The sequence below is a fragment of the Sesamum indicum genome, linkage group LG1 (genome assembly GCF_000512975.1).
Source record: "Sesamum indicum cultivar Zhongzhi No. 13 linkage group LG1, S_indicum_v1.0, whole genome shotgun sequence".
NCBI lineage: Eukaryota > Viridiplantae > Streptophyta > Magnoliopsida > Lamiales > Pedaliaceae > Sesamum > Sesamum indicum.
Window position 1 is genome coordinate 1667136 of NC_026145.1, and position 26982 is coordinate 1694117.

At 35.2% G+C, this 26982-nt stretch overlaps 5 protein-coding genes across 11 annotated transcripts; 3 read left to right on the plus strand and 2 right to left on the minus strand.

The window, feature by feature from the left end:
• On the plus strand, positions 175-3135 carry LOC105171833 (small nuclear ribonucleoprotein-associated protein N-like). Of its 2 annotated transcripts, XR_848620.2 has the most exons (3): positions 175-1134; positions 2526-2602; positions 2712-3135. XR_848620.2 is itself a non-coding variant. In XM_011093112.2 (2 exons), exon 1 carries the CDS (start codon positions 277-279, stop codon positions 1111-1113), a length of 837 nt encoding a protein of 278 aa, XP_011091414.1. In that variant the 5' UTR covers positions 176-276; the 3' UTR covers positions 1114-1134; positions 2526-2862. The 2 variants fall into 2 exon arrangements, 1 of the variants encoding a protein (XP_011091414.1); XM_011093112.2 differs by having other exon boundaries at positions 176-1134; positions 2526-2862.
• On the plus strand, positions 3564-6587 carry LOC105171952 (peptidyl-tRNA hydrolase 2, mitochondrial). 3 transcript variants are annotated; one of them, XM_011093429.2, is made up of 8 exons: positions 3564-3786; positions 3865-4077; positions 4665-4725; positions 4829-4865; positions 5579-5656; positions 5759-5831; positions 5944-5983; positions 6307-6587. In XM_011093429.2, the coding sequence occupies exons 1-8, from the start codon at positions 3748-3750 to the stop codon at positions 6348-6350; spliced, it is 585 nt and encodes a 194-aa protein (XP_011091731.1). In that variant the 5' UTR covers positions 3564-3747; the 3' UTR covers positions 6351-6587. The 3 variants fall into 3 exon arrangements, with proteins under 3 accessions (XP_011091731.1, XP_011091661.1, XP_011091577.1); XM_011093359.2 differs by having other exon boundaries at positions 3871-4077; positions 6324-6587; XM_011093275.2 differs by having other exon boundaries at positions 3572-3786; positions 6324-6587.
• On the plus strand, positions 7004-9884 carry LOC105172146. Of its 3 annotated transcripts, XR_848636.2 has the most exons (4): positions 7004-7243; positions 7633-7802; positions 8964-9037; positions 9687-9884. XR_848636.2 is itself a non-coding variant. In XM_011093530.2 (3 exons), the coding sequence occupies exons 1-2, from the start codon at positions 7116-7118 to the stop codon at positions 7781-7783; spliced, it is 279 nt and encodes a 92-aa protein (XP_011091832.1). In that variant the 5' UTR covers positions 7006-7115; the 3' UTR covers positions 7784-7802; positions 9687-9884. The 3 variants fall into 3 exon arrangements, 2 of the variants coding, with proteins under 2 accessions (XP_011091832.1, XP_011091928.1); XM_011093530.2 differs by lacking the exon at positions 8964-9037 and having other exon boundaries at positions 7006-7243; XM_011093626.2 differs by lacking the exon at positions 8964-9037 and having other exon boundaries at positions 7006-7243; positions 7633-7751.
• Positions 13342-15219, minus strand: LOC105172304 (GATA transcription factor 12). The gene is made up of 2 exons (XM_011093705.2): positions 14653-15219; positions 13342-14345 (listed from the first exon to the last, which is right to left on the minus strand). The coding sequence occupies exons 1-2, from the start codon at positions 14968-14970 to the stop codon at positions 13605-13607; spliced, it is 1059 nt and encodes a 352-aa protein (XP_011092007.1). The 5' UTR covers positions 14971-15219; the 3' UTR covers positions 13342-13604.
• LOC105172435 (casein kinase 1-like protein HD16) lies at positions 21663-26982 on the minus strand. Of its 2 annotated transcripts, none has more exons than XM_020695464.1 (16): positions 26324-26982; positions 25389-25520; positions 25227-25300; positions 25051-25120; positions 24905-24960; positions 24729-24800; positions 24214-24308; positions 24059-24125; positions 23828-23957; positions 23532-23750; positions 23287-23432; positions 23033-23180; positions 22785-22875; positions 22537-22694; positions 22241-22429; positions 21663-22158 (listed from the first exon to the last, which is right to left on the minus strand). In XM_020695464.1, the coding sequence occupies exons 1-16, from the start codon at positions 26696-26698 to the stop codon at positions 22099-22101; spliced, it is 2082 nt and encodes a 693-aa protein (XP_020551123.1). In that variant the 5' UTR covers positions 26699-26982; the 3' UTR covers positions 21663-22098. The 2 variants fall into 2 exon arrangements, with proteins under 2 accessions (XP_020551123.1, XP_011092199.1); XM_011093897.2 differs by having other exon boundaries at positions 23033-23207; positions 26324-26980.

Sequence of the window (26982 nt, forward strand, 5' to 3'; positions counted from 1 at the left end):
TAATTTAATGGAGGGTTTCAAAATTTGTTCGAAATGCGAGGGTAAAATTTCCACCTTAGAGTCGCTATTTTGTGATAAGCGATTCTTGAATGGGATAATTAAAAGGTCTGGAAGTTCACTAAAGACGCGTTTCTATTTCTTTTATTTTATATAGAAAATGTGAAATCCTGCAATTTCATAAAACCCTACTGCCCCTTTCTCACTCTCTTCCCCCTTCCTCTCAAAAACTCAAAACCCTAGAGAGAGAAAGAGGTTGCAATTTTTGATCTTGCGAAAATGTCGATGTCTAAGAGTTCCAAGATGCTGCAGTACATTAACTACCGAATGCGGGTGACTATCCAAGATGGCCGTCAACTCATCGGAAAATTCATGGCGTTCGACCGACACATGAACCTCGTCCTTGGTGACTGCGAAGAGTTCCGCAAATTACCCCCGACGAAAGGTTCCAAGGAAGAGCGCGAAGACCGCCGCACACTAGGCCTCGTCCTCCTCAGGGGCGAAGAAGTTATCTCGCTCACCGTCGAAGGCCCTCCTCCCCCCGACGACTCTCGTCTCAAAACCACTTCCGCTAACGCAATTCCTGGGCCCGGAATCGGCCGAGCTGCGGGCCGTGGTGTCGTTACTGGGCCGCTCACCCAGGCCCAGCCTGGACTCGCTGGGCCTGTCCGCGGTGTCGGTGGGCCCGCGCCGGGTATGATGCAACCCCAGATCTCTAGGCCTCCTCAGATATCAGTTCCGCCTATGTCTTATCCTCCGCAGCCTCAGGTGGTTAGACCGCCGGCTGTGGCTCCCCCGCCGGGAGGGTTTCCGCCAAGGCCTGGAATGCCGCTGCCTCCTCCGCCACAGTTCAGGCCCGGTGTACAGCCACCAGGTGGGTTTGCGCCTCCACCTCAGTTTGGACAGAGGCCCCCTATGGCGCCCCCTCCTCAGATGATGAGGGGGCCACCACCACCTGGGCCACCAAGACCGGGAATGCCTGGAGGTCCTCCACCTGGCCAGCAGCCACCAAGACCGGGAATGCCGCCTCCACCACCAGGTGGACAAGTTCAGATGTTTGGTCCACCAAGGCCTGGAATGCCACCTCCGCCCAATGCGCCGCAGAATCAGCAGTAGTAAGGAAGGTGATTTCTTTAGGTGAGTCAGTATCGATCTCTGATGTTATGAGAATGCCACTATTATTAAGTAGCATGTTGAGTGTGCTAGTATCGTTGCACTTGGTATGAATCTATTCAGAACTTCAATTTAGAGTAATTATCTGTAAAGATTTGTCTTGCTTGATTATTCATATATTTGTTTTGGTGTTAGTTTAATCTATTTCATATGTGGAAAGATACAAGGTTAATTATTTATATTATGCACCGTTGTATCCTAAATGATGTGGTAAAAGGATAAGAATTCTTTGACTATGTGAGCTCTGAGTTGCCTGTTAGGTTCGTTAGTTGTTTACATATTTTCCTGCCTATTGTGTTGCGCATTCTTGAGTATGTTGGTTTTGTAGCTATCCAAAGTGGAATAGAAGCGTCTTTAATGTCTTTAAACAGTCTTCTGTCAGTGATATAATAAAGGATATGAAAATTCAGAAAATAATACAAGAATTCTCCTAATCCTGAAAGTTTGAACAAATGCCGGTCACAGTATCTGCCTGCTTAGATCATAGTTTCACGATGTAGGCTATATAAATTTTTAGATTGTTTGGACATCTACATTCATTTATAGTAATGCTTCCATACCCTCCAATCACAAAGTTTTCTGATTTTCTAATTTAGGTGGATACTATATTGATCTTATTCTCTAGTATCGAACTTAAAAGTTTGTGCACCTAATGGTTTGAGTTAGTATTGTATCAAGAAAATTTTTCGGGTAGCCTTTTGGTGTGGCTTGAAGCAGACCCAATGTCTATCCAGCTCTGAAGCAATCTAACTATTTTACACTATTGCCATCTATTAGGGGTGGGAAGTGGGTGTATTGGAGGGAATCCAAAATGGACAATATCAACTGTAACACTTTTTTATGCTATTTGTTTCATTCAAAGTTTCTGGTGAACAAATCTCTAATTCTAATATTCATTCAAATTCGCTTTGGATTTTAGATTGCTGTCTTCTTTTAGTTGGATCATCATTGGGCAGTGGAACTTTTTGTTGGTTCCAATTAGATTTTGCCCAATATTATCTTATCTCTATTAACAATATCCAACTCGCTGGCTCTAGTTCCAGCATGAGTCTGACATGTGGACTGGATACCTTGTACTATCACCCCTACCATCAATAGATATCCTCTATTTATTAGGCCTGGCATTGATGCATAGTTCCGTTTCAGTACTCCTTATATGTAAACCACAGGCTGCTTATATAGACTCTATTATTCTTAGGACTTAGGTAACTATATGCTTGCGCACATCCCGTGACTTCTTTTGATCTAATTCAGCGAATTATGTTTAGCATATTGCATTTTGGTAAAGGTGATTGGTTAAAACTGGTGCTTCTATTTAATCAAATATCAGAAATATGACCTCATATTTTTGGCAGGGATTTCTCAGTTCAGCTGATCAACTGCCTTGAAGATTTATCCCAAGAAAGCTAGTGGTGGATTTGGACCTGCTATGGTGTGTATGAGATGTTCAATTAGTAACTAGGCTTCCTTATCTATTGACAATCAGGGTCCTTTTATGATGCAATTTCACAGTATTTGACAATGAATATATGTTTTGTCAGAGCAATCTCTTCGCTATTGGAGTACAGTTTCATGAATACTCAGCAGACATTTCACGAAGTCCTGCATTCCATCCGCACCTGTTCACTCATCTACAGTTAATGTTTTCAGATTCGCTTCTTACCAGTGAATTTTCTTTCAGCGTATGGCAAATGCAATCTTATTTCAATCCCTCCAGAAACTTGATTGCTCAAAGGTGTCTTTTACTAAAGCAGAAAAAATAACTAATTGGCAGTTGATTGAATTACAGTTACAAAAGTTGGAGTAGATTTTAGTGGAAAAAGAGAAATGGAAAGACATTAGAAAATAGAACACAAGATTTCAATCTGCGGTGGTAAAGATTCATATTTTTTTGGCTATAAACGAAGAGGCTAACACGGCGGAAGCTTACACTGAAGCAAACTGCACATCTCATCTTGTCCTCTATTCTCTTTGTGCCCATCGTCTATTTAAAATATCATCTTTTTTATTTGAGTATTGATGCATTCACTGGCAATATGGATATATCTTGTAGACTGGTGATTAGACTAGAATTATTATCAGAGATTTCATGTTCAGTTCAAGGCATACTGTAGTAGAATTGGTGAAAAAGGTTTTATTCAAATTTAATTATTTAAAAATAGTTGTTCTCTGGGACTTTAATTTCTTAGTAACTAAAGAAATGCACCTTGAAACTCTAATTATATACCGACTCCTTGAGTTTGCATCATTTTCTCTTAAAAGAAGAGGATCTTGGTTTAAACTCGATCTACTATCGAAACCCCACTCTCTTTGTACTAAAATAAAAAAACTCCTATTACATTCTTAAAATACTACAAGCTCGTTTCTTTCCTAGTGGACTTTAGGCCCAAATATTCATTAACCTTAATAATGTAGCCACGACTCCTTGGGGTGATGTGCAAAAGTCGAAGCATCGTCAAAACGGCGGCGTATTCATCTCCTCCTGCCCGTTTTATCCTGCAACTATGCCGTTGCTAGTCACTCCTCCTACCTTCTCCATCTTCATATCTTCAAAACTATCAAATCCACCAACACACGATGGGTACTTTTAGGAACGCTTCCTCAACCTCCAAAAAGGTTCTTTTTCTTTTAACTTTTTGTATTTTTGTAAAGTGTTGAGTTTGATAAAAAAATCTTCAATTAAAAAAAAAACAGGTGCAGAAACAGGAAAGAGAATGGTTGGGAGTGAGTTTCAAGCCAGAGAACTTCATTCCGGGCCTAATTATCGGGTTCATATTTGGGTTTTTGTTGGACTTATCCAAGCCCGCCAAGACTTCTGGTGGGAAGAAAGTTGGCGGCTCGGTGCTTGGCAGAAATCATCAGCAACCAAGAATTATGTTCACCAACGGTGATGAAGAGCTGAAAATGGTGTCCTCTTATCCATGAAATACTCACTTTTTCTTCAAATAAAGAATTGAATGGAATTTTTTCTATTTCGTGGTGTTATAGTTCGAAGTTATTCGTAGTTTTCATCTTTTGTCATTGGGGTTTTTGAGGATTTCATGGGTTGGTGAAATGGTACTACAAAGATGAAGGCCTTCTATGTAGAAAATGGTTTAAATTCTTGATATAATTGGTGATGCTGAAATTTCTTTTGGTATAAGATCTCGAGGTGGCTGAGGTAATCTGGCAATGAGACAGTAAATTATAAATTATAGTTTGCATGGGTTTTTTATGAATGCTATTTCTTGTTGTTCTGCTTTTTGAGTGTAAATAAAGAATTTACATAAACATTTTTTTAATTACAATTAACTTTGAGAATTTTTTCCATGTTATTATTAAAAGTCTGTATTACTATCATAGAATTAGACAATTAAGCATATCTCCTAAAGTTGATGTCTTTAGTGTTTTTTCTCTAAATGTGAGCCTATTTCGTGCATAAACGGCAGTCTACTTGAAGGATGATATGTTACTAATGACGAGTGTGCTGACTGAAAGCTGAACTTGTTTGACAGGTTTTAGTAGTTAGGCAAGACCTGAAGATGGGATGTGGAAAGATCGCTTCTCAATGTGCTCGTAAGATGTTTCTGATAGTCAATGGTTTTATAGTTACCCTATTTATTTAGGAATGTATAATTTTACGTCTTGATGAAATATGATTATATTGCTTACTCTGCAGATGCTGCCACTGGCATATATTCAGAAATTATGTACAGGTCTAATTTTAACCTAATTACTGTGTGATATTTTGTTATGATTGCCTATTTGATGCATTTCACCATCCCTATAATTTTTGTATCTTTGTTAGTTTGGTCAGCTCTTTGAAATATTCTTCCCTTACTCTGTTAGTATATTAATTGGTGCCTTTTTGAACTCCTCCAGCTTCTGTGGTTCCAACCTTTCCACTCCATTCCCTGGTTTCTGTTTTACGTTCCATTTATCATCTCGTCTAAACACTAGACATGTGTGGTAAATAGCTTTGTTAATCCTCGTAATTATGTGAATGATGTTATTGTTTTATCAGTCTTTTTGTTGGGATCATTGAACTATCTTAAGAAGGGTGGAGAATAGGGTTTCTTCATGCAAAGTGGTTAGGAATTTGAGAGTTGATTTTCCTACCAAGATGGCCCCACAACAATCATTAGATGGATGCATCAAAGATTGAATTACCTTTCTTGTTTTTTTTGGGCAAATTTGATGGCTAAAGTAATCTAGAATTTAGTGCACTCACGTATTTCTCAGTCCCCTTTACATTTGTTATCTTTACTTATAGTTACCACATTTAAAACTCCTTAACCTGTTTCCTTAGATGTCAGGGAAGAGTTTTAGCTTTTCACTGGTTGGATTTATCTCATTGGACCATCTTCCTTATGATAGTTTTATGAGCTTCTCCATCTGCTGACTTCATTTAAGAAATACCTAAATGCAGCCACCGGTCTCTTCTGAGGCAATGGGAACTTTGCGGGCAACCAAAAATAGTTGTTACATGCAAGAATCAGCAAGAAATGTAAGCAGGTGACCTTTTCGCTGGAAATATGTATATCCTCCATAGCCGAATCTGCTTTTATATGCTCATATATGACCTAATATACTTTTGTGATTATATCAGGAATAAGCTGAAGGATACTGCGGAGAGCATCGGCCTTCCAACTTTCACAGTTGCCGATGCTGGGAGAACTCAGGTGTTATTCATTCTTGCGTTATCAGATTATTAAACCCCGGAATCCCTCTTCGTGTACTTTTATACATAATCATGGGGACTTCTAAACAATTTTTTTTACCTGATTTCTGCAGGTTTCTGCTGGTTCTAAAACAGTTCTTGCAATTGGACCTGGTGTGTTCCTCATCCAATCTTTTGTTATTTCTTATTTATCACATTTGCCCCATTTTATCTGCATCTTTTGTTCTGCATTCATGGTGATGGATTAAATCACTGACTATGAAAGTATAACTCAACATACGGGTTTTCTCTCAACCTTCTGGACGCAACGACATTCTGCAGAAGTAGAAAATTTTCACTGTGATAGCATGATAACCTATGTCTATTATACTAAATGCTTTAACTGTCACCTTGCTGAACATTCTTTTGAAGATGTGTGTATATATATCACTTGCTTCCCTATTTGTGAGACGTATGTATTCTGCATGAACCACAAGTTTTTGTGGCGGAACAGGAAATAAATCAGCTGTGGATTCAGTGACTGGGAAGTTGCGGCTGCTTTGACGATGCTGGCTCTGTTCTTTCATAGATATAGCTTGGAGACTGATTGCTATAATTCTTCAGTTCTCTGTAGCTCCTCCTAATGTATAGGACCTTGCTATGAATTTCTACTCTTATTGTAACATTACCAACACAGCCATGGAAGATCTTTTCCCTTAATCATACTGAACTTGATCTCTTGCAAAGCTGGAAAAAGAGCAGTTCTTGATGTTCTAAATCAGTGTTCAATTTCCTGTTTTCTTTTTCTTTTTCCTGAAAAAATGTATTACAAATGGTGGTTTATAACACTATATATTAATTTTTTTGCTAGAGTATTTGTAATTTCATAAATATATTTAGAATTTGTTAAGAAATGATCGAGTATTTATAATTATAATAAATTTTAAAAGAGTTACGTTGTAATTTATTTTATTTTTTTTAAATATGATGTACTAATTTATATATTTTATTATTATTTATAATATATTTTTTAATATAGAAAATTATTTATTTATTTTATAATATTTGATCGTTCAACTGCAAAAAGATTAACCAGTTCCTCAGACTCAAAACCAATCTTGCTACTGAATGAACAGAAATATTATATCAAAAATATTGGCGTACAATATATCAAGCACCACGTACTACCACGCTGCAGCTCCTAATACCTCTTCAAAACCCTCGGTTCACTACTTCTGTGTCTGACCAACGCTCCAATAAGACTAGCAAAGAAATCCGCCAATTCTTGTGCTACCGTTCGGCGATAATGGCGTCTCGTTACAGAGCAATCTCAAGACCAGCAACCAACCTTCTCAAAACCACCTTTACGAAGCCATCCAGCAGACCCGCCTTTACTGTTCAATCAATACACTCCTCATCGACCCTTTTCTCAAGGTGCTCTCTTCAAACCCTAGAATTCTATAACCATTTAAAATCTTAAGTCAAGATTTGATTTTTGTAAGTTATTTCTACTTTATGAGCTTCTTTTTCAAATGGGTTTGCTTTGAATTACCCGAAGTTACCTTCATCATGTTCGTTACTCAGTTCTTGGTTCAAGGTTTCATTTTCTTGGCACTCGTTGGGAATTTGGTTGCTTTATAATCTTTTTGCAGCTTGGTTTCTCAGAAAATCCCTAAGAGGTTTCTTTAAGTGGCCTGTTTAAATAATTGGATCGAGATTCAGTTTTATGCTTTCTAGATTGATTTCATTAAATACCAAAGCTAAGTTGAAGGCCATTTTAAGTGGCTGTGTTAATTTTTTGTGTTTGAATGTGTGCATTTCAGGCCATTGCCTCAAATGGTTGCCCTCCAGTCTCTATTGCCACTCCACACTGCAGTGTCCTCGGCGAGGCTCACTTCTTGTCTAGGTGCAGACACCACGGGCTGCAGGTCTTTGTCTCAGGGTATGCTCTGCAGTGCGAACCCTGGAGTTTGATAGATTTTGTAATTTTTCTGTAAGGATACTTCTTTGTTCTTTCATATCCTAACAGAGTTTCTTTATTTTTCTTTATGCCATCTTTTCTTTCTTTATTTTAATTGTTTTACTTCTGTTGTGTGCATCTTTCGTTGTTCTCATGTGCCATATTCATTTCCTATGCAGTTTGGGCATTACGAGGGGTGTTCATGTTAGCTGTTCAGATATTTGGTTTGCAGATTAGCTTAAGTTAATAAAAGTTTAGGAACATTACTGGGGAATGGACTATGTCATGAATTTAGGATCAAACTTTTTGAATTTATCGCTGGCTGCCAACCAATTGATCTTAATTGGAGTCAAGATGTCTGTATTTTATGCCCTCATTTCAAACTGAATGTCGTAGTTTGGTATTGGGAGTGACAGAATTTAAGACCAGTGAGCAAACATTGAGCTACAAGACTTGGTATTTCAAAACATTATTAATGAATACGCGTCTGCGTATCGGAGTTATATTTTACTTTTAATAAGAGCCAAAAAAACTCTTTCTCGAATGCGCATTCCCTTGGTTATCTGAATTGCCAGAGGATGTAGTAAAAGATATTAAGTTTGATAACCATTTTCAGTTAAAAAGGAATATAAAGTTATTGGCGTCAAGTGCAAGGGGAATTACATATTTAAGTAGAAATTTTGCAAGTTTAGGATCAGATCTAGGCAACTTCTTTGTTTAAGGCATTGGAATGTTTTAGCATCTTATGTTGTAGAAGTCACAATTAGTTCAAATTTTCAAGTACCGACTCTGTGGCGGCATTCATGGGCTTGTAAATTACGTTATCCTTAGTGTTATCTAAAGCTGCATTCAAGTATTTTGCTGCAGTAATAGCTTTTGGAAACTTGTGAGAAGGATTTCCTTGTATTCTCTCACCTAGACCAATTATATTTTTGCCTGCGGGGTTGCTCAATAACATCAAACATACCTAATCGTCTCCCTCACAATATTTTGACCTTTAATTTCGTAAACAATTTAGATAGGACGTGATGAATCATTGCAGCTTCTAATTCATACCGTGATAATCCTGTTCATTTTATTTTGGGGAATTCTTGTACGTTATAGAGTCAGTCACTTGTACTTTCCATCAGAACTTTTCATATTCCTGGCCTTTTTATGAGTCTTTTTCTCATTCTTTTGTTACAATTGGAGAAGGGATTTGCTGCCACCAGCCTACCACCTGATTAGTTAGGCACCATGTGTCTACATCTGCGGCACTCATGTATTAAGTAAGAGTTTATGTTTTTTTCCCTAAATGGATAACGTACCCTTAGTTTTCCTGTATGCTGGTTGGTTGTGTTTGAATGTTATTTTTGTTTCATAGTTCCTTTTGTTAGATTTGTCTTGTTTCTTCATGGTCTTGTCTGGTTTCTCGATCATATGTAGAGTATTGGGAAGAAATGAGAAACTTATTTTCCTTAAGGCTTTTAGATATAAGAAGGTTGCAACGGAATTTTCTGCATCACAATAGGATCTCCGTCTCCTATCTATCACTTATTGTTAACTGTTATTCATATGGACACCGTCTTGAAGGTTGAGATTTTGCAATTCTTTATTGTTCGGGCAACGCAAAAACGACAGAACTCTGCATGCAAATCAAAGTTCACAAACATATACCTTCTGCTATGTATTTAGAGTTGCTCAGTCTCAGTAAATCGCCACATTTTTACTTTTGACGGAAACAAGATGCTGTTAGTTATTAGTTACTCTTTTGTATGTTGTTGGAATGTGTAATATTGCAAAGATGATCCGGTCAATGATTTTTGTCTCTCTCAATCAGTTCTTACCTTTGTGTCTGGGTGATTCTAGCTTTACGTCTCCTGATACACAATTTTACGTTGCATTATTCCTTATGCGTGGTTTCCCTTCTTATTTCAGAACTAGGTCTCAGCGTACCTCGATAAGAGATGAAATGCTAAAGCTCGAAGAACAAGCTTGATTTGATGGTCATGGTTTCTTATCACATCAGTTTCCATTTACATTCTCCAGCATCAAAAACTCTTGTCAATTTTGTATAAGCAAATATTCCTGGATTTAACTTTGGGTTATGCATCTTCCAGTTGAACTTCTCTTCCATTCTCAAAGTCCACTTCTCCAGTTTATTCATGGCTTCCATTGACATTTCTGTTGCTATAGAGTCTGCCGACTGCCGACATGCCAATGGCTCTTAGTTTAGTTAATGAAATTAAGACCCCATAACCATAAAGTTATGAGTTTAAATTCCACAGCCGGGCTTCAAAACTATGGTATCAATTATCTGATGAAATGTTTCCTCAATTAAAAGTATATACGGATAATTATTTCAAAAAATACGTTTTGTAGCCACATTTTACATAATAAATTCTCTAAGTGCACTGTACTAACATTCTTTGAGGTTGTAATTGTAATTATAAATGCATATCATTCAATCGTGAAACTTTATCGAAAAATCCTCTAAGTGCATTGCACTAACACCCGTTCAAAGGGTATACTATAATTTTGTAAAGAAAATTAAGCTTATCTTCAGAGGGTGTCGATATAAATTTATCCTTTCAAAATTACAATTTAGTTCTCTATTATATATTTGAAACAATTTAGAGATGTCAACACAATCAACCCAAAATTAAAATAGTACGCCAAGAGATGACGATCAAGGCCTAAGCACAAAACGGTCTTGATTTCATGACTGATCATGATTTTTTTTTTTTTTTTTAATGGCTGATCATGACTTGACAGTGCATGAATCCTAATATTTATTACTGTATTTATAATTTTTTTATTTTTAACTATGATAACTAAGTCTCGTCATTCTTTTTTATTTTTATTTTTATTTCTCCTCTGAGGGGAATATAAAAAGGAAATGCAGCTGAATTTGTCAGGAAGGTGGTGGAGACTTGGAGACAAACACTTTACAAAGAACATGGAAATATCCCCATCCATGCATGGAGTGGAACCCCATTACCATTCAACTTACCATTTATATATATATTTTTTAAAAATATATTTATAATCATAATAAATTTCAAAAAAGCCATCTTATCATAATTTACCCATTAAATTATTCAAAAGGCATTTAGAAAGCAGCAATGGGCAGTTGGGGATTTGAGAAGTATTTAGGTCAAAGTGATGGAGTGGCGTTGAAGATACATACATAATACCTCGTTATATATACATTATTATTATACACTGAATTTAAATAATGATTCTTCATCAACCAATCAATCTTTTTTTCTTTTTCTTTTTAAAATAAATAAATTAAAAATGGGTGGCAACTACGGATTATATACAATTTATCTCCTGTATTAATAAAAAAGTCCCTATAAAAAAACAAAATGCAATTTACCTCCCCCGTCAATTTGCAGAGAGAGATAACTTGCATCATTTTTTAAATCACAAGAAGGTAAATTGCACTTCATTTTTTCAACAAGTTTTTTTGCACTTTTCTATTAATATAAGGGGTAAATTGTATTTTACCCTAGCAACTACACTAATACCATTGGTTGCGCCCCACGAGCAGATCAAATTTTTTATTGCAAATTCTATTCTATTTTATAATCTATTCAACATATACACGTCACAAATATAATTTTTTTTTAAATAAAATAAATATTGCGTGTGTTTACCACATATAATAGTAGATGGAATAAATTTTACAACAGAAAATTATATCAAATTGAGGATTATTATCAATTTTCCAACTTTATTTATTCTGACAAATTTTATAAATCCATCCATTGTATAATTCTTGAACTGATTAAAAGAAATCAGATCGGAAAAATTTTATAAGATATTACATTTTTTAAATTAATATGATCATCAATAAAGTATTTAATTTATTGCGATCCTTACTGTTAAAGGAATTTATAAGCTCGTAATATGTAATATTTTAAATTTTATTTTAAATAATTACTAAACATATTTACGCTACGAAAAGCTTATAAAATCACCCAAACGTAGACTTTAGTTTTTATCTCAAAATCTTTGCCTACATTACCATCACCTTTTTATTTTGAATAATTAATTTATGTAAATAATAATAATAATAATAATAAAAGTGTGAAGGATGCATGAGAACAAGAGAAGAAACGCATGTGATATACTGGAAAAATGTTGCCCCTTTAAACATATTATAATAATAATAATAGAGTAAATTAAAACTACCTACCCTGAGATTTGACATAATTACGAATAATTTCTCATTAATTACGCACCATTTGCTTCAATTATTATAAAAGATTAATTACTTAAATAATTAATGGTGCAGAGGACAATACTGTACTACTTGTTTGCTTCAGCAGAATTATTAAATATTTAAAAAAAAAAAAAAAGAGATTAAGATTCTGTTAATTAATTAAAGTAGATAGGTAGTAGCGTAGGCCTATGGATCAGTACCATGTCTGGGATCTTACACAAACACTACACTACTATATATATACCTCTTTCTTACCAAACATTATTACATATATACCACTGTACTAATTAATAAATAAATAAATAATAATAATTTAAAATATTTTGTTTTAAAAAAAAAAAAGAGTACTATTAATTTCTCAAACTTAATTTGTTCAACTTAGAAAAATTCATACATTGGTTCTCTTTTCTTGGTAAAATTTAAATATTTGGAGAAATTTGACTGCACGATAATAGAATTGATGACATACAATTCAATTGTAAATTATAATTTTTTTATAATATATATATTGAAAAAATCAAGAAATTGTTCTCCTCTTTGTGTTGGAATTAAATTGAATTAATCTTCTAAAAAATATAAAATTGAAAATAAAAAGTTAGAAGAACAATTTGTTTATTGTGTAATTAGTTGATGTGCAGTGTGTCTTTCTTTATTTTTGGAGGAGCAATATTGAGAGCATTTAGTGGTACAATTGAATTAATTAGATCCATGCATGCATGTTGCACTAATATTTGATTCGCAATAAATTAATTAAGATTAAATATCAATTTTTATCTAATTTTTATTAATAATTGATAAATGTTAACTAACGAAAAAATTTATATGTTGGACGAAAATCTCAAAAAAGTATAATTATCCCTCATTTTTATGACTGTGGTCTTGAAATTCACCACCTAATTTATTAAATATTTTTATTACATATATAAATATATTCGCTAATATATATAATAATAATAATATATAAATTAAGTACATTTTCAAATATTTTAATATAAAAATTGTTTTTCTAATAAAGAAGAGTATTCTCTAGTTAAATTACTTATAAAATTATTTAATTTTATGTTGGTCCTTTTTTTTATATATTATTATTTTCTCTAATTTCAATTTCAAATATTATATTCGTTTACGGAAACTAAATCAAATTAATAGAAAATATAGTAAAAAAGACTTACTACGTCATATTATTTTTGAGAAATGAATGTACATATAGAGTGTATGAAAATATAAAGAATAGATGCATGCAATTGCTACCGACACACACCCCATCATACATATATATTTGAAATAAATGCATGCAAATTAATCATAAAATTGTTTCAAGGACAAATCAAAATTTAGTTCAATAATTTGCCCCAAAAAGAATTAAATAAACTGTAATAAAGGACACTAGCTAGCTAACAAATGTTCCTATAAATCTTCTATTTTTCCTTCTTCCCTAATTCTTTTTTCTTTTAATTATCCTGAAAATCGTCCAACAAAAATAATGCGAAAACTCAATGAGTTTGGAATTAATGTTCCTAATTAAGATAAATTAATTCTGTAAAAAAAAATTAAAAATTAATTAGGAAAAAATCTCTAAACATCTCCATCAATAATGCCTTGTCACTAGCTAGCTAGCTGCATGCCTAAATCAGCTGCCTAAAATCGGGCCCGATATGTTGATGAATCAAGTAATCATCGCCGTTTGATACATCAAACATCACGGCCTGATGGTGGTGGTGGTGATGGTGGTGCAGGAATTGTTGCTGCTGCTGCTGCTGGGCTCGTAGCATTTCCTTCTGCCTTCTCAGCTCAAGAACTTTCCTATGTGAGTTGGAATGCTTCGTCAGGACAAACGTCGGGCTCGCTGCGGGCCGGTATTCGGGCACAAGCCGTCCTGATTTGTACCTCACGCCACACGCATTGCACAGGGTCTTCGGGCCCATGGGCCCTGTCCGCCACTGCGGCGTCTTGTCGGTGGCGCAATGGAGGCACTTCCGCCCCTCCCCACCAGGGGATGCAGTCTCGGGCCCTTCCCGTTTCTTCTGCACACCCGGCTTGGCCGCCTTCTTCACCGCGGTGACGTCAGATTCCGACGATGATGACATGGCGGGTGGCGTTGGGGACACCACGAGAAGGCGTGATGTCCAGTTCCCTGGAGCGGTGCGTGAGCGCTTGCTGCGGGCCTTGGCGGGGACCGGCGTCTCCGGTGGAAGCAAGGGACCCGGATGGGTGGTTTCGGGCTGGAATTGATATTGGTAATCGGCCGAAGCTTCGTCGGTTCGGGCCTTCATTCCTTGTATCAGCTGCAGCTTCTGCAGATCTTCACTGGAAAATGATTCATCCACGAAATTCGACAGCCATTCTAGCTCAGCCAAATCATCGTACTGTAAACATCATGTTCAAAATCATTAATTTACTCAAAACAAAACAAAAAAAAGAATTGCAACATACACTTTTTCTTTAGCAGCCTTCTTTTCTGTGTGTATTTTTATTGGGTTTTTCTCCCAAGAAAGTGAGATGGGCTGTCTGTTTTCATTTTCAGAAGGTTACAGAAGAAGAGTGTAATTAACTACAATTATTAGATTTTTATTGCTTAATTTCGTCAAAAGTTAATTAATCTTTTCTAATCGCTCATAAAAGATATAATTTCATGTTGCATGAATGATGCAAGTGTCCGTTGAAATTACGTACCGGGACACAGAGTTCACTGGAGAAGTTGGCACCGACGGAGCAACGGGGCCCGCCGATGTCGGCAGGGTGGAAATGCGGCTCAGCCGTGCTGACGGCGGAGAAGGAGGAATTGCATGAGGTGTCGACCGCAGTGACGGTGGAGGAGTCGGTGGAGGACACGGCCATGAGGCCGGTGTCGACGGCCGACACCAAGTTGTCGTCGGTAGGGAAGTCGAGGAGGTCTTCAATGATGAAATGGTCGCCATTTTTCCCGTCGGAGGGCCGTTTCTCCGCTGTGGATTGGGCGCTGTAGAAGTAGTCCGCATTGGTGGTTTCCATTTTGGAATTATAATTTTCTTGATCAACGCAACACACAGTAACACACAAAAAATGGGATGTGAATTGAAGAAGAGGAACGAGTGTCGGAGAAATGGAGTATAGTGTGTGTGTGTGATTTGGGTGAGAGAGAGAGAGAGAGTTGAAGGAGGAAGAGTGAAGTTGTGGGGGGAGAGAAGTGAGGAGAGGGGGTTTATTTGCGTTAGAAGGGGACAGGCAGACAGCTATAAATTTGGATTTTGACGAGGAAAAATTATGGCTTGAAAAAGAGGTGAAGATTTGGTTGTTTTTAATATGGCAATAAAAAGGCGTAACGCATGAAATGATCAAAATGCCCTTTGATCTCGACTTTTTTTGCCATGCTAAAAATTTGGACTTTGACGAGGAGGAGTTATGGCTTGGAAAACATGTGAAGATTTGGTTAGTTTTCAGATGGGCCATGGAAATAGGGTAAAATTTTTTGTTGTGTAACGGAAATGACAAGAATGCCCTTGGTTTGTGTAGAGTAGACAGCAACGAGAGATTTTTGGTCATGGGGTGCTATGATTGGTGGACCACACGTGAGGTGTGATGTAGGAGATGATTTGGAATGGTCTTTACTTAAGAAGTAGGTCATCCCACCCCCACTACACCCTTTTTGAGATGAGAGGTGGGAATGGGATTCACTGCGAAAAGTGCAATGGGACCGACCATACATAGATGTTAGTGATTTGAGGAAGTTGGACATATCAATGGTGCATGGTTTATGAATCAAGAAAGCATCTACTAACCAAATATTTGAACTATACAGCTAGTTTTGTAATTATTATTATTATTAATAATAATAATAATTAAATTTTCAATGTTGCAATTTCTCAAAATAAAAATAAAAATTTAATTCGACGAAAAAACCCCTTGTGTTTCGTAAAGTCATATGAACCACATTACTCGTTACTAAATTAAGAAATGATGATTTCATTATGTAATATTTAACTTAAATTTAATTAATTAATTTGAGGGCAATTTAGGAAGTTAAAAAATTTGAAGGAAAAAATAAGGAAGTAAAAACTACCCAAAATTGTAGGAATGTCGGATATTCCATGTCCGATCACAACCTAACTTCCCAAATGAACCGATCAAATAGGTTGAAATGTTCAAATCAGTTGTTAGCTCAATTATATATAACACCACCAACACTCCACTTATATAATTGTCCAAGAATTCCCAATTACCCTATTTTTTTTTTATATACTATCCATCTCGACACATAATAAAAATAGGAAGTTCAGCTCATTCGATCCTCTACTTTATGAAATTTTGAAAATGGTCTCAGAATTAGAAAAATTGAATACAGTTAGCTTTATGAAATTTTCTTAAAATTTTAAAAAATTCGACACATTTATTTCTCTATTTTACGAGATTTGTGGGATTAGACGTATCAAAATTTCTCAATTTTATTACTATTTCGAAATTGTATCATGGCAGTCATGATTAATTCGTTGTACAACAATTATAGCTTCAAGTACCACATGGTAATCATGTAATATTTGCTTACAAGCTAGACCATGGGACGTACGTACGTATTATCACCATCACCTACACCTATATTATACAATGACAAAATTAAAGGGAAAATGAAATAATATTTTTTAGTGTATGATCGATAAATAATTTGAATTACAAATATTTGTTTAATTTTGTGTGCTAGCTATATAAGTACAAAAATAATAATTATTTGGGAGGATTGTACTTCCGCTTCTTAATTAATTATAATCAATTTAAACAATTACAGATACACTTATCAAAAATAATATTATTTATAAAAAATATTTTTACGTTTTCAAAAATTACACATACATTACTAAAATTGTCATTTTATCATTTGTGGTCTCTGTAATTATGCAAGAGGTAAAAATAATTTATATGTAAATATAATTATTTGTAATTATTATACATCAGCTTCGTTCGTGAAAGATTATGCGACCGTTCCCAAATAATTTTTTCAGACAAAATAATAGTAGAATTAACGGCTTATTTAATTAATCATGCAAAATATTAAAATTAATGAAATTTTTTAACCCTTGGCTTAAATTATAAATTTTTTTTTTAACATTAGTTCAATTTATGAGTTGTAATTGTTATAAATGTAGATATAATTTAGACAGAGCGGTTAAGATTCCGCCATGTGGCTCTGATTCTTACCGTGGGGCTTCAAACAACAACTCGGAAATACAAATGTGGAGAAACGTGGCAGTTGGGGATTGGTGAATAGTAGGTAAAAGTGAGGGTGGTGGACGGAACGGCAGCAATCCCTATGGCCAAGTACGTGGATAAGGTTTTTACTGCTCCATATATTTATATATATTATTTGACATAAAAACTATAAATTAGGTAAAATAAAAAAGAGCAGAAAAAACAATAGAGAGTATAATTAATCAAAATAAAGAATTATAATAAAAAAAAAATAGGAGTAATTTTGTAGTGAAGTCGATATTTTTTTAAAGTGTATATATGATTCAAAAAGTAAGGGTATTTTGTGTCAATATCGTTGAAGATTCTGGTAGGATGTAAAATATAATTATTCAAATAATAGGGATGATATGTGTAATTAAATTATAGATTATGGGATGTAAATGTAATTATTTTTTTGTAATTTTTAGTTCTCTATATGATTTTATCTCGAATAATTGCATATATTGAAATATATGGACCAGAATCCAATCGTCATTTTATATATATATATAATTATATATGGTATATTCCTAGTGATACCTTTGAGACTTAAACAATTAATGATAATTTGAAGGGTGGTTTTAGTAATAATAAAAAATATTAAGGGAAATTAATGGGTCCAAAAGGGCACGTGAGGTGTGTCAGCCAGTCATGTGACTGCGCGTAAGCTCTGGTCACGTCAAAAAGCCTAAAGTGACGCTACTCGATGCCACGTGGCCAACATCTGAGAGGGTTTTGCCATTGCTTGGATGCTTCCTCCTGTCCAGATGATAATATAAGAACGTGCGAACACGTGCCGCTCTGTGTCACGTGCTCCTCTTGCCAAGTCACGTGTTCCCCTTTTGTTTTGAAGCCCCAGGTCGGGTGAAATAAATATTAAAATTGACATCTTATGAATTTGAAATTACCAACTTAAATTTTATTGTACGTCAACATATTTATATTAAACTATATAAATTATTATTATTAATTATATTAAGTAAATCAAAAAGTAATCCAATATATCAAAATTAATTGTTGAAATTTATTTATCATTATTAGTTAAAAAAATAATTAAGAAATGAGATAGCGTACACAGTCCATCTGATCAATGATACATTTACTTACAATTTATCTCAAACAAAAAATTAAATTCATGAATTCTTTTTCTATTCTTTATCTCTTATTTTTCACTCGCACTTTCTATTTTTTTGGATTAAAACTATATTCTAATATGTATTTTAAAAAACAACATTTCATATATGTGTATATATATATATATATTACTTTTATTTCTTTATAATTATAAAAATATCTATAAAAATACTAAATAAAAGAAAAATAAAAAAAATAATATAATTTTTTTTCTAACGTCAATATTCCTTCCAAACCCTAACAGAGTAGGTCGAAAGTAAATTTGGTAGGCCGAACAGATTTATTTATGTATAAATGTATTACTATTTACTACTACTACTACTACTTTAGTATTAAAAAACTATTTAGTGGGGTGAAATGATTAAATTTTCTATTTCAAATTTAATTATATTTTTTATTTTATTTAATAGATATATATTACATCATATATCCCATATAAGGAAAAATTTTGTAAGAAATGTTAAATAAAATAAAAAATATATAATAAAATGTAGAATAAAAACTTCGAGCCAACTTATTGTGCCTTGTGATGACATTAAAACTTGCAGCTGCTTATGAACAATGAACCTCATATTATATTAAACTATAATAAATATAACAACTACGTACTCACTTAATTCTATGATTATAAATGATCTTATAACTGGCTGCTTTATCAAAATAAAAAGTAAAATGCAGACACCAAAATGTATGGGCTCATTTTTTATTTTTTATTTTTTTGCACTTTCTCTCCAAATCTTTTAATTTTGTTGCACTTTACGTTTTTTGGAAAATAATGACAATATTCCATCCGTGTATGTACACACGCCTGAGGGTTATTTTGAATTTAATAAAATTGTAAGTGTTAAATGCAGACAAATTCCTAACGTATAAAATCATTAGTAATTTGTTTCCCAACCTTTTAGTGAAAACAAAATAAAAAAAAATCCAAAAAGTGGAGAAAAATTCAATACATAGTTTGTAAATAAACAACTTCATATTACAAGACAAAATCAAACAAAAATATTATGAACTTTCTGCAATATCAGGTGTGTGAAACCCCTAAATAGAACGAAAAAACAGAAAATAAACTTCAATTTGCAAATAAAAAACTTCAACACAACCACAAAATCAACAGAACATTAAAAAGATTAAAAAAAACTAAATGAGAAAATAAAAAAGTATCATCTAACCCAATTGAACTTCAACAACTCAAATAAGAAAACCACGAAAAGTACAACTTCATAACAAAACAAAATACACTACTAATCAAACCTAAAAAAGAAAAAAAGAATCATTTGTATTGCTGTCGGCACCATCATCAAGCATATGTCTCTATTTCAATCCGTACCAACATTACATTGGACTTGTAATGTAAAATGATTTATCTACAGATAAAATATTAAATTTTTTGACCTTCTATCAAACCTTTTCTCCATATTTTCTTTAATTTATATTTTTTTTGTTTTCTGTAAAAAAAAAAAAAATAGGGGCAAAGTTCAAATAATCCCATACATTCTGTATTTAACCCTTACAATTTTATTGAACCCAAAATCGCTTTCAAACGCCTGTACACACAAAAAAAGTATTTCATCATTATTCCCCAAAAATTACGGAGTGCAATAAAATAAAAAAATTGGATGGAAAAATGATTAAAAAAAAGGCTGAGTGGCAAAATGCAAATAACCCCCGCATATTACCAAAAAAAGAAAAAATCAAAATAGAACATGTAACGACAGAATCTATTAAATCATGACATTTGAGCCCTCAATTGTTTAAAATATTACAATTTGATCTAATGGGCATTTTGATCATAAAAAATAATCAAAATACTTCCACCATTTTATAAGAGGTAATTTTGAAATATCATACGTAAAATTCACTAAATACGTGTCCAATGTAACTACATGCAAAACGGAGTAAATCTCAATCCAACTAGTTGTAATCTTTTATTTAATCAAAATATATACATAAATGTTGTAAACCTCTTAAGTATAAATGCAACTTACCCTAAATATTTCATGTAAATATGAAAAGACAATTTCATTTTATATTAATTATTAGTTTCTATTTCTTTTCTTATACTCGAGTATGAAGTATTTTAACAAATGATGTAAAGTTTATCAAGCCTCGAGTGCAGTAACTATAATCATCACTCTAACAAGAATATATTGATAATTATAACAAATCTTAGAAGTGTACTGTTTTCTCTATTCTTACAGGAAACAATTTAGCATATTATTTAGTACATTCAAATTAAAGACAGATCAAATTCATTGATAATCAAAAAACACATTCAGAAAAAATATTTATTAAAAGAAAGACCAAAAAAGCACTATCAAAATAAACATATACCAAACATTAATGAAACTCAAATAGACAATCTTTCAGTTAAGAGATTTCAATCTTACTGCTCGAACAAGACTTCATCGCCCAATATCAGCACCATTGAACGAAATGAATTGTAATTCAAATGTTACCTGCATAATTTTGTGGTACCCCACATATATCCATCAGCAGTAGCATTGAAGAAAACACAACCAGGAACGAGGAATACGAGATAAAAATGAAATAAACACATGTACATTGGCTGAGGATACAGTTAAGGACTAGAAGAAATACAGAATTTGTGTTAACGCAAGACATACCAAATCCGCAATCAGATGTAACGACAACTGAACTTGACAGGAACTAGCCAACTTTTATTCTTCACTTGCACCCTAAAAAGGAAAACAATGGCTCGGGCATCTGAATAAATCATGAAAAACCAAATAGAAAAGCTGTGGGCATCATATAAAACCATCAATCAGCTATTCAACCTTGGTGCAAATGATGCATCAGTGAGGAAGCTGAAAGACATGTACCTGCCATCCACAATGGCACAACTTTTGTTCCTGCAATACAACACCTAGCTCCATAAGCAGAAATGAGTAAGACACCTGCAAAATTCAGAACAGAGATGCAAATACAGAAAGATACAAATGAAGCACACTTGCTCACGTACAGAAGCCACAAGATCAAATGTCAACCTTCCAACATAAAATGTTAAGAAACTCTGAAAGCACACTTGCTCACGTACGGAAGCCACAAGATCAAATGTCAACCTTCCAACATAAAATGTTAAGAAACTCTGTAAACATCCAGAGAGAAGAGCTGTCCAACGAAAATACACTTCTTACCATTGAACTCAACTAAGGTTACTAGACCATAGCATTATTTTGCTCTGCTCTGTTGAGTTTACATTTCCAACAAGCTACAAAACAATGCACACAACAATTAACATATAATCAACCACAATTCTTAAGTTTGCTATCAGACTAGCGATGTCACTCCCATGTCAACCTCCTGATCCACAAAATCATGGGCAAAAGTTCGGTAAATAATTTGAACAAGCCTTATAAGAAACGGGCATTTAACTGACAACACCCAGTCTCCGTTGCAAAACCGGATTGTATGTTTCATAATACAATCACAATCATAATACAGCAGCTGCACTCTGCCTTCAATTAATTACCGCATGATGCTATACAAAATTTAACCAATAACTGAACTAAACCCATTGGAGATCTAAAACTAGGAAAGACAATTAGACATGATTGCAGTCTAGGTGTTACATATAATTCTGTATGTTGATGCTAAGGGGAAGCATACATCAAGCTCCTGATAGGCACAATGAGTCAGTTTGGCTGGAGAAGAACTTGTGATTCCATCCCCAATAGGGAAAAAATTGGAATGTGCGAATATAGCTCAGTGAAGGGGGTTAATGCCCCTGTGAACTTGCTAGGATTCCCAACAAAAAATGATCCTTCAAGATACAGTTCTCCCATAGCACACAGACGCAATGTACAGATTTTTTGCCCATTTTTCCTGCAAGTAAATATAAGCAACTCTAAGGGCCAACCAGGGCAAAATTGTTCCAAGAACATGAAAGAGAATATGAAAAGACAACCTTAACATGTACACTGGGGAAAGCAGAAGTCCGAAGCGTCTCCTGTGTCTCATCTGAAGGTTTTCTTCGGGGAATGCTAAGAACAAAGGCTGATTGATCCCATGTTGCTGCAGTTGATGTGATACGGTAGCCAGCATCCCACCTCTTATGAATGCCTTCGCTTGGATAAAGAAAGTCCAACTCCACAACCTGAAAAAGATAAATGAAAATAAGTAGTTTAATTCATTTATTTTTTATTCTTTTACAGTTAGTGTGAAGGGGCAATATTACAAAAAGTAACTAGGACTGCAGTATACCTGATCCGCAAACCCTGCCCCACGTGACATAACAATTGCCCATCTAGTTCCTGCAGTTGCCATGGCTGTAACACAGAATCCCTCCCTCCATTTTTTGTTGATCCATTTAAATGGAAATGATTCACTAACTTTATAGGACTGCTGCAGATACTGGGTGCCTGTATTTTTGAAGGTAAAACCACCCAAAAACCATTAGCTAATCACATACTGAATCAGAAAATACCCAGGTCTTGAATCGTGATACCAACCCTTTGACATAACCACTAATGAGCTCCCATTGTTAGCCCCTGCTATTGCACTGATGTAATAGTTCTTCTCCCAATGTTCCATAATCCATTCCTGCAGCTCATAAAACAGAGAGGAATTAGTTAATTTGCCTCCAAATATGTCTTAAAGGAATTAAAGTACTAGCAGCCACAAGTTCATGAATGTCACATATACAATATCAAATAGCTGAAATGCTATATAAAGACCCAAAAAGTGCATCAGTACTGACCTTGTGAAGGAAATAAGGAGACAGTTCATAAACTTGACAACTAAAACCAGTCCCCGCATCCATAATCAGCGCCCATAGATTTGAACAAGATGCCACACAGCTTACAAATAGTCCATCCTCATTTCCTTTCTCAATATGCTGAGCCAGTCTAACATCCGCAACATTGTAGTGATATCTACAAAACCAATGTAAGGAGGGGTCTGTATTCGTCTGAAACATCCTAGAATACAGTTGAAAGAGCTACACCACGATACCTTTGCTTCATTGGTCTTCGGGCATTATACACACTAATCCACTGTGCAGCAGGCATCCCCAGGCGGACCTTTTTCTTTCGTTGCTCGTCATCATCATCATCGTCCATCATAAGTCGTGCTCTCTTTTGTCCCACTTGATATATGAGCTTCACAATGCAAAAGTAAGTCAACAAGAAGAAAACAAAATTTTCCACAATTTTTCAAGGTTAATAAAACTTAACACATACAATAAAATTTCAAGATACCTTCTGGGCACCTTCAGTATTGATTGGCCTGATGTCTGGATTTGGACCAACTATTCCATCAAAGAGGGATATATATTTCGCATAATTAGGCTCCTCATCAAACTTTAAGTTAACAACATACTCAACGAACTGTCTAAAAGGTGCAGGACAGAAGCAACAAAGAGCTTCTGGAGAAGTTGCCATCTTCTTTTTGCACACAAGGAAGCCTTTATTCTCACCCTAAGTAGAATATAGAGTAAGCGCCACTAGCGAACTGTCCATAATAAAAAGTCATATCGCAGATCCACAAAACCAACCTGATACCCTTGCCAAGGAAGCCGGCCACGGAGAAGAAAAACGAGGGTGTACGCCAGGGACTCTAAATCATCTCTACGGCTACCAGTTCTTCCAAGATGAGCATGCACACTAGCATAGCGCATAGTGCCTCTGCAGCAGCAAATGTTTTCATGCATAAACAAAACCATAACTTGAAAGAGAATAAAATATAAATGACTATAAGGAGAAGAAAGGGGTAATCATAACTTTACCTGAATACATCCGGTCGTTGATCATAATCAACATGAAGTCCAGTAGAAGCATCACTCCAGCGGGTAGCTGCAATTTAGAACACGGAAAACACGATAAGGATTGCTCGATATGTGTTTCAAAATAAACAGAATACAGAATGCGCCAGTTATATTACCCAATCCAAGATCAACCAGAAATAGTTTTTTCTCATCAGGTGTTCCAGGTGGCCCAAGCAAAAAGTTTTCCGGCTTTACATCCCCATGCACATATCTGCAGGGCTTGCGGTGAGCATGCCAGTTTAGATACCTCTTGAAACAAGAGGAAAACAATGGTAACATTCTATGCATGGGATTAATCTGATAAGGAATAAATATTAACCCTTTTTTCTAATCGTGGCAATGAACACTAGCAAAACTTAATTATTTAACCAGTCAACAATATGAAAATGCAGAGCAGTTATAGGATTTCTGTTGATCAGAAAAAGACATCGGGTGCAACTGTCTTATTGGACAAGCAAGCACCCCAGCAAAGAAACTTATTCCTCTTTTCCTATACCAAGTCCAGCACTATCCCAAGTAAATCAAGAAACATACAGAGTGATAATTTATGTGCTTAGCATCAGTAGTAAATAAGATATCACAGTTTCTGGCACCCAAAACCACAACTGGAGCAAGAATTATTGAACATTACCCTCTAGAGTGCAACTTCTCTAAAATGGAGATGGCTTCAATGGCAATACATGCCACCATTTCTATCGACATTCTGCAAAAAGAATATTTAGATGTTAGGTGAAAGATCTTACACTAGAAACCATAAAGCACAAAAAATTAAATTTCATTCTATTGAGAGCAAAAAAGGTGACTAACGTGTGGGAATTAGTGTTCCAGACATCCCATAGACTTGGACCAAGTATATCCATAACCTGCAAATTTTCCAAAGTCCTTCACACCCAAAGAGGAAACAAGATGACGAAAATGAACTAGTACAAAATGGTTGTCTTTCAGACACATACCATAATATAGTAGTCACTTTGACGTCCTTTGAAATGTACACGTGGTATGCCATGACTGCCACCAAGTGCACTACAAAGATCAAAAGATATCACTCGGCTATACTTTGTACTTTTAACGGCAGACATATAGGAAATAATTAAAAGAAGAAATAAGGGAACATAAGTTTTTCTCCCACCTGTATACTTGCCATTCATAAGGTGGTCCATAATTACAGCCTTTGCTGTTTCGGTGCTCAAATTTCAACGCAACCTAGAAAAGAATAAAAGAATGTTATATACCCCCATAGACACAGAGCTGTCAGCAACAGATCATGGGCCCAATGTATGTAAGAACATACCTCTACAGCTCCTGGACCTGCTCTTTCATTCGGATTTGAGGGATTGATTCGTCGACCTACATATACTTGTCCAAATCCACCTTTCCCCAGTTTCCTCTCAACTCGATATGTCGGAGAACCACCAACCTGTACCTGTTGCAGACGATGAAATACAACTTAACACCAAACCTAAATTGAATGTGACAGGGAGCCAGCATCATATCCAATAAGGTGCTTCAGAAAATCAAAATATACACACAAAAGATTTTCAAGCAGAATCTAGCTACAGCCACCAGAACCTTGGCCCATAACCACAAGGGAAAGTCTAAAAGCAAGATATAGCTTTTTTATATAGGACATAAGCTTTATGTCCACTTTTCATTGACACAAGGCAAATGAGAAACCTATCTTTTATCTCATCAAGGCCTGCAAAAGTTATAACTTTTCCCCAAGGTACTCAAGCAACAATATATCATGTAATAGAATGAATACAGAAAGTCAGAAATGCACAATAGATGCAGAGAAACAGTGAATTATAGATCAACACATAGTAACAATCAAAGGAGATATTAACACATAGTAACAACCAATACCATGCCATTAACAAGTTAGCAACCATATTTGATATTCAATAACCAGCATGAATAACGGTCAAAAAGGATTTGAAAAAATAGACAGCTTCTGCATGTTAGCGTGAGTGATGCACATGAATACGTAGTAACAAACAATGACATGCCTGACAAGTTCACAACCGACAGTCCACGACCTACAAAAATTATAGTGCAAACTCAATATCTATTACGCATTTTACCCAAAAATAAACTCCTAATCCGCACACCCACGCAAATACATGCACACAAAGCAAACACACAAATTCATACTATAACGAAACAACTTCCTCACACTGTCTGCATAATTAAATACAGGAACGTCCTTAAAAGATTTATGTAACGGACCCTTTCAGGAACAGGAGCAGTGCTTCCCTCATCCTCAGCCCCCAAACCCTTATCGCTTCCGCGCCCACCACTATCACACTCGTCCATCTTCTTTTCGGCTACCTCTTCTTTTACCTCCTTTAACCTGTTATTATTATCCTCAATCTTAAACGACGCAGTTTTCCTCAGAGCAGCATCATCATTTCTTTCTCCACTATCACCATCACCGACCGCCAAGACCTCTTTATCCTTATTACCACCGTCGACGTTCTTATTTATCTTCCCTACTGTTCGTTTTCCAGCAGCTCTTCCAGTTGCCTTTTTACTTGCGGTCTTTCCCTTATCCGGGGCAGCGGTTCGGCGGCCTCTGCGCACTCCACTACGCAGTTGAGGCATATCTATGACCGTCCATCAACTCCGTCGAGAAGTCCGCAAATTTTCCTTCATCAACTCTGAGATCACAGTGACAAGACAGAAATTTTGAGTGAAAAAACGGAGGAGACGCGAGAGACAAAGCAATCGACCGACAATTGGCGATCAAACTCTGTGTATACGGTTTTTGAGGAAAAGAGGGGGAAAGTTTAGGGAAATTAGGGTTGAAGAGTTGAGAAATTGGGGGGAAATGAAAAGGCGGTGGCTCCAAAATGCACTACACTATTGAAACTTGTGAGAGAAAGAGA